General features: G+C 39.4%; 2 protein-coding genes across 2 annotated transcripts in view; both read left to right on the top strand.

The window, feature by feature from the left end:
• The first annotated feature begins 64 nt into the window (after window positions 1-64).
• On the top strand, window positions 65-8727 carry LOC145456447 (sodium-coupled monocarboxylate transporter 1-like). The gene is made up of 4 exons (XM_080334572.1): window positions 65-6622; window positions 7516-7704; window positions 7765-7830; window positions 8608-8727. Exons 1-4 carry the CDS (start codon window positions 6584-6586, stop codon window positions 8614-8616), a joined length of 303 nt encoding a protein of 100 aa, XP_080190698.1. The 5' UTR covers window positions 65-6583; the 3' UTR covers window positions 8617-8727.
• Window positions 8728-10267: 1540 nt separating this feature from the next.
• LOC145456441 (sodium-coupled monocarboxylate transporter 1-like) overlaps window positions 10268-20572 on the top strand; it is a 37974-nt gene continuing 27669 nt past the window's right edge. Inside the window, exon 1 of the mRNA XM_080334563.1 lies at window positions 10268-10760. The gene's annotated coding sequence lies outside the window, so the exon portion shown is untranslated. The remainder of the gene's footprint in view (window positions 10761-20572) is intronic.

Below are 20572 nucleotides of genomic sequence, written 5' to 3'. Positions count from 1 at the left end.
TATGGAATAAGACACAATCACGGTGTGTTTGAAAGATTTTCCAAATTTTGGACAACCCTAATACTTATACACCCATGGCACACGAAACCTACATCAGTATAAATCTAGTACAACATTTTGACCCCAATTATTCATACACGTGGGCACGTAGGATCTAATTCGGCATCGCTCAAATGCTCACCACATTGAAGGACGATGATGCGACTTGTGATAATGCGGAAATTATGAAAACTGTTCGGGGTGTTGACTACTTTGACAACTTCTGTCAACGACCCAACTGAGTTTGACACTTCTGAATTATCAGAAATATGAAAGGCATAGTATTTTCCGCATCTATTAAAAAGTATCAGGCTTCAAATTACGTCCTTATTTCAGTGACTGAGCTCTGGTTGAAACAATATAAAACTAGGAAATCTGTTTTGGTTTTGTTGCATCCTTATCGATCAATCGACGTGTAACACCAACAAAGTCATAGAACTGATATAAGATCATATCACGGAATAGTATGATAAACGTGATATAAAGACTGCATGGAAAGGTGCAAAAATAAAAATTCGTCGAGTCAGAATACGTTAATGCGTGTCCATAACAATCAATAGAAAGGGATTGCACTCGTAGACGTGATCAGAGAGACGTCAAATAGTAAATAAAATATTGTATTCACAATATTGAAGAAACACCACGTAACGTATTACATTGCAGCATTCATGATCCATATCACGGGTATCAATATTATTGGAAATTACAATAACACTGGAGGTATCTAATTTGAGTCTTGTGGCGGGCAGGATAACGTGTCTTTATGGGAAGCGAAATCTTGCCATGGTTTATTAAGTGGGCATAACTCTACAAGTGTGCATATGTTTCAAAGTTGTTGCATCGTGAAAGATGAAATAAGAAGGCCGTATAGGATTGCATTTCACGTACATAACAGTGCTTAGAAATAATTTAGTTGGAGGAGCGTCGTTGTTGGTAGGAGCAGCGGTGGCCAAATTTGGTTTTAATATTGGCCTATACCAGTGGTTCCCAACTTTTTTGTCGTCATTCCCCACTTCAGATTTATTCCTAGCCTTCATTTCCCATGCACTTTAGATTTATTCCGAACCTTCATTCCCCACTCGCCAAAACTTTTGTCATTACGGGGCAGCTATTTGCTTGTACGCAAGACAATCGACTATAACTGCAACATAAAACGTATTGTGAACCGATACCGGTAACCCTTAAAATTTAGCGAAAGCGTTATTCATGTCATACTGTTCGTGTTGGATGCGTTTGTGATTGCTTATCCGAAGTTAAAAATTGGTTTTTGTGAACAACACGCAATATATAATTTTCGACACATACATTTCAGAGCACTTGACTGGTAACGGTAATTGCGCATTCGTCTCCGTATATATGAAGACTGTCCTGCATACAATGTTTAACAAATGGGTCTATTCCCCACCAGAAACCATTGAATTCCCAACCAGTGGGAAATTCCCAACCGGTTGGGCACCACTGGCCTATACGGTACCGTTCGTCTCTTGTTATAGCAGCGTGACAGTGCTTCGTACAATAGTAGTTCCAATGATATTATATACATTATTGAGCCAAACAAACAATAATTACGCTATTCGGTTTGGGACCACTGGTACACTGTGGCTGTCCGCCGACGCATAGCGATACAGAAACATGGAGTGCGGTGCTACGCTTCGGCGCCCAGTGCGGCAACGCAACGGAACTCGGAGACGCTGGCATGAGTCTTCCAGGAATATATGTATTTTCTGATTAGGGAGCGATACCCTTCCCAGTACTCTGAATGTCAAAGTGAAGAAATTCTACATAACACTGGTGAGCGGCGGGAGTAATCGCGAGTCCTTGACATTGATCAGTGCCCCAGAAGTATAGTTCTTGGTTTCAAAATGTTGGTGACCGTGTAACTCATTTGAGCTGCACGAACAAATTGAACTGCGCAATGAATGCAAATGCTTCCACCGGATCCGTGACAGGAAACCCCGAATATCATTTCCTGTGATAGGTAAGAGCAGGGGCGGTGATTGATAAAAGTAAACATCAACGTTGTTACAACAACAGTCAACATTTTTGGGACAAATCCTGTTAATTTTAGTTGGGACAAATAGCCCATAAATAGCTACGACGTCTTTGTCATATTGCGAGAGATGTAGGTTGTATAATAGCCCAGGTTTAGAACCACTGATATAGAAACACAATCAGGCATAAAATAGGTTGCGAAATACCTACTCTACTTGTGATCTTGTGATGAATCTGGCGCATTTGCATATGGATGAATGCTAGCCAGCCTTCAGGATTACCGGACCACGACCTAACATCGACCTCGCTTTCCGCCACATGCCACATCATTTTGTCGCTTGCGTCTTATATTCTCTGAATTACTTTTCATTCAGTGTGCATGCCTCTTCTTTACTTCGCCTAGGCCAAGTTGGGTGTCTGATCTTATGAAGACTACTCCAAGTTGTTTCGACACCCGCCTATCTTTTCATTGTATCGCAGTTTTGTGGTGTTTTGAAACGATGAAAATATTAATAAATCCGATTGATTGATTGATTGGATTCTAAGTAGTGCACAGTTTCCCGCACTAAGAATACGAATATATTAAACGAACCAAGAATGAGGCAATTCTCTGTTGTTGTAGCAATAGCCTGCGGCATTAAAATGGGGCATGTTGATATTTATATTGTGTATTGCATTAATGGGCACACCACAGTGGAGCTTATCGCCTTTTAGGTCTTGCGCTCCACGACACAAATTTCATGATGTTCATGGGTCTTTCCCGGGAACGTCTTTCAACCTGTCTCGCATTCATTCTTCAGTCGCTCTCACTCCCACGCGTCCCGATCGTGGTCGTTGCTGCCGACTTGTAGCTTGGCTCACTTTACGTCTCGGCTTTTCAGTGCACTGCCGTAGGAATGACGTCGGCGACGAGAAGCCCAGATATATGTTATGTAGTTAACAAGTTATATCTATTCGCAGGGAGAGGCATAAACAAAGAATATCCCCTAACCAAGTGAAATATCGTAACTATGTTCCAGCGTATGTGACGTATGTTAGATTGATTTGTGATGTCAGTCAGTAGGGTTCAATTGATGGCGAGTTATCTGCGAGTTATCAGTGAGCGCCTCAAAACATCACGACAAAACTTGTTGGCGTTATACGATTTATTGCAGCAATGTTTTTTCATTCACTTCTTCGTCTCTGCATTCATTGCTGTATTTTCCGTGCACTACAATCGATTCCTTCTTCACCTCGATGATATTTAAGCCGGCGAATCGAACGTGCTCGCCTCGCCTGACTTGTCATTCATTTGTGGGCTGATTGACTCAATTTCGCCTATATACACGATCGGGTTGCGAATTAGTGGACCGTACAACACAAGGTCTTAGAAGTGTTCGGTCCTTCTGATCCGTACGTGGTAGTCTGCAGCCCTGAATGAGCGTCAGTACCACCGTTTGTTATGTTATGTACACCCGTTCTTAGCCATGTTAGCGATGTATATGATGCATCTAACGTAAATTATATATATATATATTCAAGTATTTCTCTTGTCTTCGCAGACATGTTGACATTGTCCGCTGCATCGCAACATGATGTCTTTGTTGTCGTGTAAGATAAAACACAAACTCCATATTTTATTTCCACTAGCGTGCCGTAAATAGACCACAGCATACCAAAGACTGTATAATTGTCAAGTAGTTTGGTAGGTGTGGTCATTTAATTGCGTCGTGAATATAAATCCATTGTAAATATGAAATATGACTTTTCATGAGGTTATAATAAGTTGCATCAAAAAAAGAGTCAAGTGATAGCACAGAGATAAACTCATGGCTATACTGAGCGGCATAACGGTGTCATTCATTGTACCGCATCATGGCAGAATTTCGGTGTGTCGAATATTGCTGTAGTGTAAAGAGTTCATGCTGCTGTTCAATTTTTACAAGATGAGATATGATTAGAAGGGCTATGAAAATGTATACCAACACATATAAGCTACTGCAGATATAGTTACTCCAGGATTTCTTTTTCAAAAATAGTATGCTTCAATGTCTCCCATTTTAACATTTACGTACAAATCAACTGTGTCCAACCTGCGCCCGTCGATGAATAATTTTGTGGACATTGACGGTTAATTCAATGAGCTTGTGCTGTGTGCGACCGTGACGATAATGGTTGATATTAATATTTTTCGTACTTAGGGAGTGTAGTTAAATTTGTGGTCTACGTTCTTTCGCTGCATTTACAATATTTCTCATGTGCGCGGACCCATTCAGTTTTAATTCAAATTTAGGTCAATTGTCGTGCAACCGCCGTCTGTCTTGTGCAAAATGTAACTGGAAAAGTTAAACGGCATCAAGTTGATTTTTCTGAAAAATCATTCAACATGTAGAAATTGAGTGTACTTTTATTATTTCAAAGCGAATTCTGCAACTGAATTTCTTAAAGTACGTGGTCGTGTATTGAAAATCCGCACCTTCTATTTAAATGAGCGAGCAGTTCCAAAAATAAATTTCTACACATATAGGTGGTGGCGAATATAATAATAACGCGGTTCGACTCCTTTGGGTATGATCGCAACATACGCGGCACGAGAGGGAAATCGATTTTTTCAATGAACGTCTATGATCAATATCGCAGCAACTTGTTCGTAAATTTTTATCTCGGCCAGAATAATTATTCTCGTTACCGTATAAACATGTCTTTGAGAGGTATAGACGATGCCGTCTTCAGGGTTAGGGGCTCGGACCCCCCTTTTCAAAATCCCCAAATTTAGGTTTCTGTCGCGCCGGCGACCAATATCACTTGCGAATTCGATGTACCCGACTGGAAATCTTGGATTGAACGATATGTTTATTGATCAAAGAGAACAGCAGGCATGGCGATGCCCATATGACAACGCAGTCATAAGATAAATACGCACTGTCTGCCTGATCTACGGAGCAAAATGAACTGCCGTGGAAGTGACATTCACAATTACAAACAACTGAATAGCTATCCACGTTCTTGATTGGTAAGTCGCTTTGTAGTACCGGCCATAAAATGTAGGCGTGTAGCGCAACGTTCTATGTTCCCGCCGAATACTTTGAGAATTAAGAAGTCGATCAGTATTTAGATTTTCGGAATCAGTGCAACAGTTACATTCAATTATTACCAGTTAATATGAATCCTAAGCTTTTTACGACGAATTGCGGTATCAATGGTGAAGCTTGGCCCGTCTGTGCCTTACCTCTCATTTCGGGCTTTATCCTCGAATAATGAATATGCAAATCGCCTAAATTTGGGAGGAAAATGTTCAAAATCAAGTCATTCATGAACATCGATAGAATATACCAACAGTAATGTAATGTAATCGTAAGGTAATGTAATGTAATCGTCGTTTTGTATATTATAGGATAAAATGGATTGCGTAGCGACGTTTCAGTTCCATTATTAAGACAGATTAGGAAAATGACTGGAGGATATTTCATACATGCACTCGCAAACTAATTTGATGAGCCTGACAGTTAAAATCCATGTAATGTTTTGTTGACATTTCGAAGTCACCCTGCCTGCTCCTATTACTCCCAACTTCTCATTTTTCCACTAAGCCCGTGCACCAAAACATCTCTAAACAGCAATATTTGTTTTAATCAGTTAGGTGTCGGCAATTAAAATGAGTTTTCACCGTAGGATATTTCATTTCCGACGACCATTCCGTTGATATGAGTCCTGAAGTTTTAGCAGTTATAGATCGAACCTGCCTTGCGATATAGGCTACGTAATTTAAAAATTACAAATTAGATTATCAATCATTTTTCAAATTTGGAGGTGTCGTGGACCCCCCGAAAATGCGGACCCCCGGTTGAGAGCAACTTCACTAGAGTTTATTCGACAAATAACTCGACACGTCCAACTTGAACTGAGCCAGTTGACCATCTTCTTGATAATAGTTAGAAATAGATTCATGCAATGATATTTTCGTTCTTCTGAAGTAAAATCTGCTTTCGTTAAAAGTTACTACCGTTGTCGAGGTATGAAGTAGGAATATATGGCACCGATGAACCGCTTACATGATAAAATAGAGCACGCAGCGATAGCCCTCCATCTGGACAGGCAAATATATTTTTACTTAACCGAGTTGAGTGAATCAGGGTCCGAGTGTCGAAAAATCATCCTATCATTTTTCCTCACAGTAACGTTAATCGGTGCATAGTTTCAGTACCATGGATTCCACTCAATGGTATAAAAGAGAATGTGGTTCTGAGGCAGCAACTTACAAGGAAATATTTTTCTCACCATTATTTGCCAGTGTACTTGTCTGAATTGTGTTTAGTAGACTTTTCTCATTTTGTTTTTCCTCAATTTAAGCAGGTGGGGTTGCTTGATTATTATCTAATCGCACCAGTATTGCCATGGCGACGGGACCTATTGATATTGCAATTTTCACAGGTTGGTATCACTCACTGAGATATGCTAGATACATACAATTATACATGGATTTGATAACATATTTTGTTTGTATTTCAGTTATCTTGAGCATCTCCGCTTTCATCGGGGTGTACTACGCCTTTAAGGATATAGGAGTTCAACAATGGATAACTATTTTCTTGGCGGAAGGTCAATGAATTCAGTAAGATAGCGATATGGTAATCGTATACTATTCCGCATTTGTTGCAGGCCTGTGCTCTATTTAACCAGCTACATGGGTTGTAATTTGGTGCTTGAACTCCGTCCAATATTTCAAACGCAAAAGGAGATAACACTACATCTGCTAGATGCAGTATGACATTTGTTCCTTTTGGAGGATCCTATAATACTATATTCTTCGATTTTAGCGGAAGTTAAGCTGAATTGGTGTCATATTTGAACTTGATATTTATCCCAACATGATTATAACAAGTATAGTCAAAATTTGTTTGACACTCCGAAACAAGTAGATTGAGGCAAGTAAAGTGAAGTTTTTGGCCTATATAACGTACAATTTAATCTTCAAGCTCTGGAAAGAAATAGTGTCCGCCCAATGTGTTACGATAAGAGTTGGCCTTAACATGAACATGACTTCAAAGCAACATCACCAAAGTTTGCATATGTTTACCTCGCAGATTCAGATCTCCATCCTGTTCTAAGAATCGGGACAACCGACGTTCGTCCCTAGTTTTGAAAATTGGTTATTGCGGTTTACCAGCTTATGAAACCTCGCTAAAGTTTCTGGCGCGTGTACGATATCATCAAAGCAATGTTTGCTTTGTTTCAAATAAACATATAGATTATATATATTTCCTCACTATATACTGAAATACCAATATTGCGTTTTGGTTTATAATCCCAATTTAATACAGTGCGACCAGCGAATTGATTAAGATGTTGAATGCGGCCCGCAAGCTAAAATGTTTGCTCAATGCCCACCCCTGCGCTAAATGGTCTGTCGAACAATTCGACAGTTTTAACATCATGATAGACACTTTTTGAAACACTATGTTTGACAATTTCTGAACACTCAAAGGCACGTCGTTTGTTTTTTAGATTGTGATTGGGATATCATTGATGGTATCTTTCTCTTCGGCAGCCAGTTTTACAACAGAGCCGGCGGAGGTGTATATTGTAGGTACCGAATACTTCTGGAGAGCGATAAGCGGGTGTCTGACTATAATACTTACTACCATGTATTTCGTTCCGGCTTTCCGCCGAGTCAATGCGGTATCCAAATATGAGGTATTTGTATGTATGATTTAGTTATGAAATTTTGGGCCAGTGGATTTTTCGTTCTTGCAGTACCTGGAACTACGTTTCAATAAAAGCTTGCGAAACATCACGGCGTCGCTGGGCATTTTAACTGCAGTAAGAGCATTGGTATTTATATAGCTGTTACTTCATTCGAATAAGCTCTCTACCACGGACACATGTCAATTGTGGTGCAGGTAATGCATGATGACTGCATGGGAGATTAGCGGTCAATGTGTCTATAAGACAACGATGACGAGCTACTAGGGTGTAGCACCAAAATTAATAGAATTGAGATAATTTCAGTTAAGAAAATAATATAAATTGATATGAGGATATTCCTGAAGATAACATGATTATTGCCCCATTATACAGCAAGTTCCCCCCATACGTATATCGCTATTTTTATAAACAGCGTTGCAATTATCTCCATATTTCTAATATCTACCCTTTGTTTCCGTGTCTATTTCTCGGAAATCCACTCCATATAGAATTATAAATAATCGTAGTTATGAACTTGAATCCATATTTATCGGTTACTTCAATCTTATCCTGTCGCAAACGATACAGGGAACGAAGCGGCGAGTCCTGCGATCTCCTAAATCGCAATTAGGCCTACTCAGAAATGAAACGATTGCCGTGATTCGCAAGCCCTGTCTAATGCGGTTATGAAGGCGTTATAACTCGTAATTGTTTTGTGAATGAGACATTTCATAGGTAAGACATTCAATAGGTAGATTCATTAAGAATGTGGAGTGCAGGGAATAATACTACAATGACCCTGAAAGTCGAGCCCTGTGAATAAATCCATCTAATGTCTTAAAGCTACCGGGTATCAGTGTACTCTGCATATACTGACCTGCTGTTGTTGTTTTATTTAGCTACTTTACACAGGTCTTATAATTTACGCGACAGTAGCCACGTTGCGCACCGTGGTTGACATCTCTATCACCTGGTGCATCATCATCACATCCGGATTTTGCATATTTTACACACTGGTGAACAATAAGTGTTACAACGTTACTCCACTGCACAGTAATTGATACCAATTCCATGCATTCAAAGGGCGGAGTGAAAGCGGTGATGTGGACTGATGCCACGCAGTTCGTGATCATGATCGCTGGCCTTCTAGCAATATTCATCCAAGGCATCCTGATAGTCGGGGGCTTTCAAGATTGAAATTCAGCCTTGCTCAGAGGGGGGAAGCACACTTTTACAAGGTATGTAAAATACGTATTCACTTATAAGTAAGGGCGTTTTTTGGTGCTATAATCTAGGCACCATGGAAAGAAGCGTAATGTAGACATGGCTTAATGTCCATAAAACAATGTTATATTTACGTTGCAACTTATTTGAGAAAGCTTTCTATTATCCAAGATTCGACTGCGATATACTAGGAAGAATTTCGCCGCTGGGCAGGATATTTGGAGGTTTTATGAATAGTCTCTTTGCCTACGCTACATCCCAACAAGCAATTCAGAGGTATCAGAGCTGCACTACAACATCTCAGGCTCGCAGGCAAGTACCGTTATAATTCAAACACGCCATGTCGGACACCATCTGCACGAGTCCCAATGGCTTGAATTAATGATTACGACACACTTCTTGTGTTTTCGGGTATCGATGTAATCAGAAATAGCTGTCATTTCTTTGACCCACTGGTTATGTCACAATTACAAATATTGCAGTTTTCGAAACACCAGGTTGGAACCATGTCACAAGGTTTCGGGTCATAAGTCAATCTCACTCTTTTAGTTTTGACTCGAGTCAAGTCGAGTCATTTTCAACTCACCGCCAAGCCAAGTCCAAGTCCAAGACAGTGCAGTAGAGGGTCGAGTCCGAGTCATAGGGTTGTGTGACTCGACCCCGAGTCCAAGACATTCACTATTCAGTCTTGAGTTCAATCCGGTTCCGCCCACTTTTTTCAACTCTGCTCGAATGATACGGAATTGCTCGCATTCATTTCATAATAGCTTTATTTTCCTCGGTCCTAACAGTTCTGGCCTGATACGTATCAGGACTGATAGACAAAATACCAATAATGGGGTGACGATACTATTGTTCGAAGTAACAATGAAATGTCTGCCTGGCCGTCCTAGAGTCTCCAGTCATATGACTCAGTTCGAGTCCTGCACAGTGACTTGAGTACAAGTCGATTCAATACATAAATTGACTAGAGCCGAGTCGAGTCATCTAAGGCATTTGAAAAAATGACTCGAGTCAAGTCGAGTCACCGGAAAATCGTGACTCGAGTCGAGACAGTGCAAGGTACATCGTCACTACACTTATAGTAACAGTGCTATGTGACGTATACATCACGGGATCATCTTTTATTTATGATGTCATAGAATATCGACTTGAAAGCATAATGATCACGACCTCTTCGCAGAAAGTGAGGACAAGCTTGCTGAAAATCACAACAAAAATAGGGATAGAAATCAACTTAGGACAAGTCTGAGAAAACTGGGCAATGTAGTTTTATTGGACATTACCCTTCAAAATAATGACGAATCCGAGAAATCAGGACGGTGTGTCATCCCTGGTTGTATTATATGTCTAGAACGGATTGATTGGCGGATTTGGAAACAGATCCAAAGTTTAATGAGCATTTCAATCATCGAGGTAGGGGTGAAGTGTCATGAAATAATTAAAATACTTTGAAGATCATATGGATACCCATCATTGGCTGCAACTCCGAGTTAGTTTTATATTGACACGGACAATGGAATAGTTCTTTATAATGTACGGATTGGTATATATTTAACATAGAAAGAATATTACATATCTTGATGCTGCTGTGTGACGAATCATCCGAACTATATGTACAGGGCATCGTCAGTGAATATGGTATTGGGAACTCTGTGCAGCCTTGCGCTCACTGCGATTGGTCTCGTCTGCTACGCTCTCTACTAGTCTGTTGACCCTATTCAGTCAGGAGATATTTTTACGATCGATCAACTCATTCCATACACTGCATTGAACCTCTTCGATGGCATTCCTGGTATTACGGGATTATACTTTGCTGCCATTGCGAGTGCAGCTTTAAGGTAATTAAAGTATCTTTCTTGTCGGAATCGTACATTGCGTACTGCAGCGATTCCCAGCATGAAATATATCATGTTTAATATGGAATGTGTGAACGTGCGGCTCACGTTCGCGTTCTGTGTGTGAACCTCTGGAATTTGGAGGTTTGCGTTCACAAACGAACCTTGGTATGTTCTGCAATGTGAACATTTTTCATGTAATACAGCTTTTTACGTCATTATAACGTCTTTGGTTGAAATTATTTGCATTTCAACTTAGGATCACTATCCGGATGGCGCTGGCCGCATGAAAAGAAATTCAGCACTAAACGAGCATGCACCTTGCTAATTTACAAAAATATTTGCTCGAAAGTTTGCTCGGAATAATCAACTTCCCGATTATGAATATTTATTGACTCTCTGCTGCGAGATTTGCCCGCAATCACACAATAGCAAGAACGAACACACACCACATGTAGGAAGTCAGCGAATTGTATAGTCTACTTAGTCAACCATTCAGTTATTTACATCAATAAAGCAGTGTTGCGATCAAGTCTCTACCTTCGAGTCACGAGTCATTGCACATTTTGACTCGAGTCAAGTCAAGTCACTCGATTTTTGGAGGTGACTCGAGTCAAGTCGAGTCAAGTCAAGTCAAGTCACGAGTCAAGTCACAATTCAAGTCAAGTTGCCTATTCGAAGCATGAAGCATGATTACATCATTGCATTTCGCTAGCTGTCTGAATTACAGATTGAGTGGTCATTGATTCTGCACAGATGAACGAATGTAGAGTTAAACATACACGCAATATTGCGATGGATCGCTGGCATATACGTAAAACTGTTAAACTACGTAAGTAATTGCATAGCCTCAGTTTATAGTTGCCAGCCTTAATAGAGAATAGAGAAACGAATTGATAAGATGCAATATATTACCCATTTATAGCCTACATATTGCTATGATACACTTCGAGTCTGCGCCAATGGTTGAGGAGTATATAAACTATATTCGATTTCAATTTTATTAAAACAAGAGGTTTGGATAAGGTAATAACGGGGGGGGGGGGCAGAAATAGAAATTTTCTATTAAATCACTTTACTACTAGTTTTCGACAACGTAAGCTGTAAGCTTCGATCAATGCGTTTGTGGTCAATTTATTTGTGAGAAAACAATAGTGGCTCAGTAAAACGCACGATCATTGAATGATTGGTCGCTCTCACGGGTTACACCAGTGTTTCGCGAACAATCCGAACATATGCAAGATAGTGATTTTTATCGACACTGGTTAGTTGATGACTTGAAATTGACTCGTGAATTTTGCTCCGAGTCATGAGTCAATCCATATTTCTGATACGTCGAGTCAAGTCAAGTCAAGTCATACGAAAAAGGTGACTCGAGTCTGACTCGAGTCAAGTCATGACTCGAGTCATCCCAACACTGCAATAAAGTTGAGATAAAAAGAATGCATCAATGTCTAATGGAAAATATCCATTAGGCGCACGGGATCTATCTTGATTTGCTATCCTTATCGTATCATAAATACCAAATACGTCCGATTGTTGTGGTGACTACTGTAAACTTGTTTTGGAGATAGTACATGGCGCATATATAGAAACGGGGTTTCACTTTAAGAATATATTTGTTCGGTCTTGCCGAGTCCTCATCGAGATTGTTGGCAAGCGAAATTGTGGAATTATTATAGCATTTGATTGCTCCAGTTGTTATATTAGGTGACGTTTAAAATCTCGGCATGTATGCATGGTGTCATAATATCGACTGAGTCGTCTCCAGTTAACTTCACGAAAATGTAGGGTTGGAATTAGCAACATAAAGTCACGTCATAGGTACACGTTTGGTTTCACACAGAACCTTTCAGAAAGGTTCGCGTTCACACGAACCAGAACCTTTCATTTGTTCGCACTATCCCTAAATTCTAAGTCTACTCCACTATAACAATATCAATGGATTAAAACTTATTGAAAATACCATTAAAGCAAAAAAAGCTATACCTTTTGATATTGAATATAATTTCTTTATTCTGATTCTTGATGTATAATTATTCTTATTTTTTTCTACAATTTGCTTTGTACAGTGACTTACCCTGCTGAAAAAGGAAGTATGGTGAAGGTTATGTTAATCTTGACTTTATGGGGTTTACCAGTAATATTAGTTTTATGTTCAACAGTTCGGACTAAAATGAGTTGAAGAATCGAGGAAAGCTGAACATTGAAAATATAGAGGGGAGGGGCATTGAGTTCTCAAAATTTTCAAACGGGGTCGCGGTCGCGGTGTAAAAAAAAAGGTTTTGCATTCCTAGCGCACTGTTTCCTATTTTTCCACAGCACAGTGTCATCCACAATCAACTCCACCGCAATCAATGTCGTAGAAGATTTTCTGAGCAGTTTCTGGAAAAAGATGAGAGAATCTCAAAGTTTGAAAGTCACTATCGGGAAAATAGCAGGTACATTGCGGTTCCGATGTTATAAACCATCGACGAATATTAATAGCATACATGTTAGTAGTTATATAGATCGGTCGTGAGGTGGCAGGGGCTCTTATGGGCGCGGTGGCACGGTGCCGCGAAAACTCGTGGTGGCACGGTGACCCTTATGTCTTATGGCTGCGGCGGCACGGTGCCATTGTGTCTTATGGTTGTGGTGGCATGGTTACCTTTTCGGGTATAGGCTGCGGTGGCACGGTGACCCTTATCTCTTATGGGTGCGGTCGCACATCGTATGGAAAACTCGTGGTGGCACATCGTACTTTTGGACCCCCCCCCCTCTCGGTCGCACATCGTAATGCGTTCTTATGGGTGCGCTCGCATATCGTACTTTCAGGTATACGCATCTGTCGCATATCGTATTGAAAACTCGTGTTGGCACATCGTACTTTTAGGTATAGGCATCTGTCGCACGTCGTACTTTCGCATGTCGTATTTCGCGTATAGGCGGTGGTGGTGACTCGCCATGTGTTCTTATGGGTGCGGCCGTGAATCGCCCTTTCGTGTATAGCCATCTGTCGCACGGTGTTGAATATGTATCAGATAAATAGTCATGTGAATGTACCTTTGTTAATGTGTATATCGTAAATTATTATATATGATGTAGCTCAGTCGTGACAAATGACCGATCGTGTTCTAAGTCTTTCCTCGCTATTGATCGCTAGCTGAATAGTACTTTCAGATCGGATTATTCGCACCTTGTATACCGCTGTTTCGCACCTACAGAATAGTCTGCTGTTGACAGTCGTGACTTCACCGCGATAGCGCAATTTTCGAATCAGTCGCATGGTAATGTTTTGCTATTTAGTTTACCACAGAGCCGGTGTAGACGACGACGATTCGAATACCAACAATAGCCGCGTTCACATACTAACACTCCAAAAAGGTGTGAAATATTTCCTACGACCACTCACAAGATAGCACATCAGAATAGTCATCTCTCGTGGTTTGATGTTACAAAGATAGGGATCACGCACAAGTAATATTTTGGTAATAAGTTTGTCACATAACCGGCGCTTCCAATACCAACAATAGCCGCGTTCACATATTAACACTCCAAATAGGTGTGAAATAGTTTGCAAACCAGGCGATCGCTGACAAGATAATGTCTCAGACATACGCGACTTGATGTTACAGGCATATCGATCGCTCACGCGGTGAAATTTTCGTAAGCAGTTTGTCACAGAACTCGTAAAGATTTAATAAGTAACGAATAACAGACCCCCAGTGTCGGTAACTTGAATAGCGACAAATTGTCACTTATTTCTACTCTAACCCTAATCCTTTGTGAAGTGTACGCTTATTCAAAAAGGTGCGAAATAATTCTAAAATCCTACGATCGCTCACAAGATAACACCTATAAGACATAACCATCTCTCGTGACTTGTGGTTACATACATTGCAATCGCTACAATGTAATATGTTGGTAGTTTGGTGCAGAACTGGATTTCACGAGTCTGATATAATATGAATATTACCTATTAAGTAATAAGCACCGAATAACAGAACCGTCGCAGACGGTGACTTGAATATCCAAGATTTGATACTTTTCGCGATCGCTATATGTTTCACGTTCACTTTAGTTGTATGACAAGAATCATGCGAATATTCAAGCAATGTATCAATTTGACAACTTGAAATGAAACTTACTACACAGCTCAAGTTGATTCGTATCTGAATGTGTTAATCCGGTACAATTCTAATTAATTTGAGAAATCTTTTTAACGTGATCTTTTGATTCGATCGTAACCTGAATATTACTGACGCCGACTTTCAGTCACATTGAATTATTCACACATTCGCGCCGCTGTTTTCACGCCTATAGAATCAATACCAACTATAACTCTACAAGAATCAAGAATCACAAGTATGTGCATTATACAGTTATTGTCGTTGTCAACTTCAAATCAAACTCTTGATACAAACACGCATCTTATCACTTGTCAACTCTATCATGAAAATCCTCGAACCTGTATTATTAAGAATGTTATAGTACGGCGTCGGAATCCACTCGCGAGATGTACTAAAGGTAAATTGAGATCACCCAAAATGAAATATTTGGACTTTGACATAGTCTGAATTGCAATAGATTGACAAACATGACTACCAACTTTCAACCCATACATATTTAGAGATTATGCGCATGTTGATTTGAAACAAGTAATGACCATACAACTCTATTCACGACTGAGTTTTCCGTTTGTCAAATAGAGTTTCAGTAAATAATTTCACTATACTATCATGATATTCAAATGTGTTACCACACACAATACAATCAATCAATGAAATAGCACCTGTTGTAAATATTTCTTACTTGACAACCACTTGTACATACCGCGATCGAGTTGCGACACGATGAGTTAAATCGGAATATTTCCATCTATTTGTCGAAACCTTGTACAAGCTATCTGGTTATTTTTTCGTTGCAATTGAGTTAACGGAAATAGTATTACGTCTCGACATCTTACCATCTTACCATACTCCAAAAAGCCACCAAGGAAAAACCTAGTCAAGTAAATCGTTTGTAACTCACCCAATCAACTCAAACAGTATCAGTATGAAAACAGTCAAGCATACACGAGTCCATACAATCGCCACAATCTAAAATCCATAGCAAGTTCGGTTTTAGGCATATACCGTCAACTCGTCTTTTTTGTTCAACTGTAAAAGTCGTTACTATTCTGCGAGACAAAGAAATTACTATGCGGTATATTTTGTAAGATAAAAGTAATTACTTCTCGGTGCCGGCGACTTGAGATTAACATAATATGTTTGAGTATGCGAGATTTGAAAGTCTGCCCAACATGTTGAGAATTCATTTCTTACAATCGAACGCAGGTGTTATATTGAAAATTATCATGATGTAAACATAAGGATTGACACATTGATTTGACGTATGTAATAGTTGATCACGACTTGATTATTAAATTATTCGCGTTAATTAGACCCGCGTTGTGTTGAAAGTTATGACAGCAACAAACTTTTCGGAAACATTGTTATTAACATATTGATTTGTAAAACTATACTTGTCTGAAATGTTCTTGATTTGGAAGATATTCCGTGTTGGTACAAATCACTCTGCGTATTGCGGATATCAGCAAATATTTTACAAATGTAATTGTTTCCAGTACCCAAGACTAAAGATGAAACAACAATTTAGTTTGCTGATAAACAACCGGTACAATACTTTATCATCATATTCCGCGGTGAGAATTGAAACACTTTCGCGCATTACACGATGTCAAGATATCACACTAGGTGAATTGGCATACCGCCGCTTGAATAATACCTAATCCGTTCGCACCATTTCACATACTTTGATCATTACAAAAGTAAATTGTGATATGTTTGTTAGATGCATCCAATTCAGTTAGAAATGTCTGGTGCACAACAATCGTAATATCAAAAAAGTACTTGCTACACTGTTATTTGCTAAACGTGTTTTGCATTGTTGTTCATTTGTAGTATTGATTGAAATTGTTCTTGAACCCTCAAATAATAATTCCTGACATGAAACCAAGCCGCTGAAAGTCGTTACCATCACGAAGATACAATGTGTACGATGTTTGTCAAATGAGTCCTACCTGGCCAACAGAAAACAATTTTCACTCACTCGAAATGAAACCAATGTGATGGTCTCCAAACGATATTTTGTTTGTGTCAAATACTTTGCAATGAACACATTTGTGTGGTTGAGCTTTACATCATCAAGCTGTTATTTGTAAATCAAGATTTCGGTAAACTTGTAAATGTATCGTTTAACTAACCGACATTTAGTGATTGGGGAACATACCAGACGATACACACCCATCTCCGAAATACTGCATTGATCTTAATTTCCATCATCGTGATAATCGAAGTACATTTCTTTCGAATTCGTAACAACCGACTATGACATGATAAATTTTTGACAAGTTATGCTTGGAAGATTGGTTGCATATCGCGAAAAAAAAATAATATACCACTCATATTGATACTGTTACTCCATTGATCGATATTTTCAAACGAGTAAAATTTATTACTTGAGTGTCCCCGCTTAATGTAAATGAAAACTCAGCCGTCTTTTAACATCACAAAGACATTGATAAAAAGTAGGCAATCAAACACAACACTTTGTACGACACTAATTATTGTTCCACACATCTCATTTCATACTAAATGTATACGAAAGATATTCATGACACATGAAAATATTCCCATGCTACAAACCTGTACAATGATCGGTGGTGCTTTCAAACTGTTTCGATATCACAAGAACTTTATTGTCTGAATGGGTGTTCATGTATCTTAATAATCAAATAGTTCAACACAGAACTAGTACGAACAGAAACATCAGAGTTGTTTACACAAAAGTTTGTATGTGCACAGTATGCGAATACCATGTGTAAGTCCAGCACAATTGCGGTATCCATCCGAGTTTAGTTAACGCAAATTTATTACAACAAGCCACGTAAACTTTCGTGAAAGAAAAGCATACTCACTTCCAGAGGGTTATGTCAACGCCATAGCAGTAAATCAGCTACTCCAACAAGAAAGTACATATGTTTTCTAGTCACGGTCCTTACATCTTTCACATAGATCAATCTACTTTGCTAACGAAAAGTGCTGAGTCATCACATGATTGCCCTCACAACAAAACAGCTAGAAGATATTATCATACAAAAATATTCCTAACCCTTTGCGCACCAGTGACAAATCATACAACAAACATTTTTTGTGAGTCGAATTGTTGTTCAGTGTCAAGTCTACCTGTTGAAACGTACATTAAAACAACACAGTCACAATTCAATTAAAACCACGAATCTATTTTCATTTCGTCACATACAGAAAAATAAATTTTCTTTCCCCAACACATACTTGTAACCAATCGCTTTCATTAAACACACAACTCCATAAAAGTATGTAATTTCTACAACATAGACATTCCGACGTAGTCAAGAAATATTTTTATTAATCAAAATCATCGACTTCTGTTTACGGTGTTAGTGTGTGCATGTCATACACGTGGGGCCCGTATTAAAATGGACACGACACAACTGAATGTAAGGAGATAGAAGTCTATCGCATAGATTTACATGTGGTCTTCGCTACGGTTTCAAAAAAAAAAAACGAATCATCTCTTTTGCATTGATCTAGACCGAGCAAGTTAGTTAATGACCATGATTGTGTTTGTCATATGCGAATGATAGGGTTACTGTCAAATCTACATACAACAACCTTCAGGCACTCTTAATAGCGATTTCATTCTCTCCCTTCGTAGTCATATACCCCCAACTCGGCTTTTTTGTTCATCGACAGCTGCGTTTAACAAGACCAACGACACTGAACCCACGACGTTTACCTATGTAAAATTACCACTTTCACTTGGCAGTCCGTCGTTTACCTGGATAAACATATCATTTTCACTTGGAAATATATTTTTTCCTTGGCTAACAAACCTTTTTTCACTTGGAAATCTATTTTTTCCTTGGCTAACAAACCTTTTTTCACTTGTAAATATGTTTTTTCCTTGGCTAACAAACCTTTTTTCACTTGGAAATCTATTTTTTCTCTGGTTAACAAACCTTTTTCCCCGGGTAACAAACCTTTTTCCCTGAGCAACAAGCCATTTTCACTTGGTGGTCCGTCGTTTACCTGAGTAAAAATATCATTTTCCTTTGGGGATCTGGCGTTTACCCGGTGTAACAATACATTTTCGCTTGGAAAAATACTTTTACCTAGAGTAACTAATCATTTTCTCCTGGGTAACAATCCCTTTTCGTCTGGGAACTATCATCTAACTGAGTACCAATACCGTTTTCACTTGGAAATACATTTTTTCCCTGGGTAACAATACCATTTTCGTTTTGAAAACTGACAACCACACCGGTCAATTTGATATTTTTGTATATTGTTACAACGAACAGTGACGGAAATATACACAGACTACCGGTTTCAGAGTACACCCCATCGGTCGTATCACGTCAATATCATCGGTTAACCACATACAATATACTCTTGTACACCGAAATGCACGCTTTGGAAAATTGGACAATAGGCTGCGATAGTTCTGTGATGTCCGGGTTCGTGCTTTAGATTTTCCAGAGTCAAAATGTCTGAATAAAACACCTCCTCGACGACGGTTGGTATGTGGATAACGGTGTTCGGAAAACGGTTGGATTTTTGTCGCCCATCGCGATAACAATTCCTGGTCGAGTTTTCCTCCGGCATGTTTGCTATATTGTGTCTTTATTGGTCAATGTATGTCTCGACATTCAGTTTGAAATCGGAAATGATAAAGTATGTAACCGGATCCGGATATCAACTCTGAATCGATAAACCAATGAACAATATTCAAAGTAAACATGTTACACCCTGTGTTTCCACGAAAAAATACCATCCAGACATACGTCGCGCTTGTTTGCCCACATCAGTATACGCGTAAATGGAGGTGTGTGACATTGCATGCAATGTGTTGGTATACAAACATCGATCCACAGACATTATCATAGCCGGTAGTTTTGATGTAGATCGAATGTCACCTGATAACAATACCAATAAGCCACATTGCAATGACTTTGAGTCAATCTGAAGCATGACATACAGACACACAAACATGGAACCGTAACATGGGTTATTCGCACGACGGTGAAAGTGAACTGCACAGAATATACCAATAGAGCGTTCACAGACATTCACCGTGTACAATCATATAACCAGATTTTTGCTGGATATGTACGAAACCGATAAATCGATACATTTCTGTTCCTTCGACGTCAATAATACAAGCGTCGTTCCAATGCATCGCTCGAATGTAAGGTTCTTCAGGTGTAAAACCTATGTCAAATAACACCAAAGTGTGCCTTCTGTGTTTTATTATTTCCACCGATGCATCTTGCCTGTGTCGTAACACTATGGTGCAGGGACTCGAAAAACGGTACTTTGTAAAACGGATTGACATGACCAACTGAAACGACGTCGATAGCCTTGTGGTGATGACAGTGTCAAAATGCTACCGATATGACGAGACCAACCCGATCTCTTGTAGCGATGACCGTTTCGAAATGTCACCGAACGAAATGGACCCTTACGATGATGTATTTTTTGATTGCGTGTGAAATCACGAGGTAGTGTTCTATTGTGGTGTACGATTGCAGTCTTCACATAGACACACCTTATTGGATCACAGTATCAGTCCGAGATTTGCACGATATTTATCTGGAGTCGTTATGTGGGAGTAGCGACATCCATGCATCGTGACTGAAAGACTGATCGCAATCATTTCGAGTACCGTACTTCGATAGTTCACATTGGTAAAACGCTGCAGCAGAAAACTTCGGTGTCGACAACACGACA

This window comes from Botryllus schlosseri, chromosome 14 (assembly GCF_051294905.1).
Source record: "Botryllus schlosseri isolate E-star chromosome 14, Bs_hap1, whole genome shotgun sequence".
Classification (NCBI taxonomy): domain Eukaryota; kingdom Metazoa; phylum Chordata; class Ascidiacea; order Stolidobranchia; family Styelidae; genus Botryllus; species Botryllus schlosseri.
Note: the sequence above shows the minus strand (reverse complement) of the source record. Positions and strands in the feature narration are given on the sequence as shown.

What these genes read in the sequence shown, in the direction of transcription:
- LOC145456447 (XM_080334572.1), top strand. Translation starts at nt 6,584, where the DNA reads ATGGATAACTATTTTCTTGGCGGAAGGTCAATGAATTCA. An exon ending in GCGGAAGGTCAATGAATTCA is followed by an intron (nt 6,623 to 7,515) that starts GTAAGATAGCGA and finishes TTTGTTTTTTAG; the next exon opens with ATTGTGATTGGGATATCATT. An exon ending in ATGCGGTATCCAAATATGAG is followed by an intron (nt 7,705 to 7,764) that starts GTATTTGTATGT and finishes TCGTTCTTGCAG; the next exon opens with TACCTGGAACTACGTTTCAA.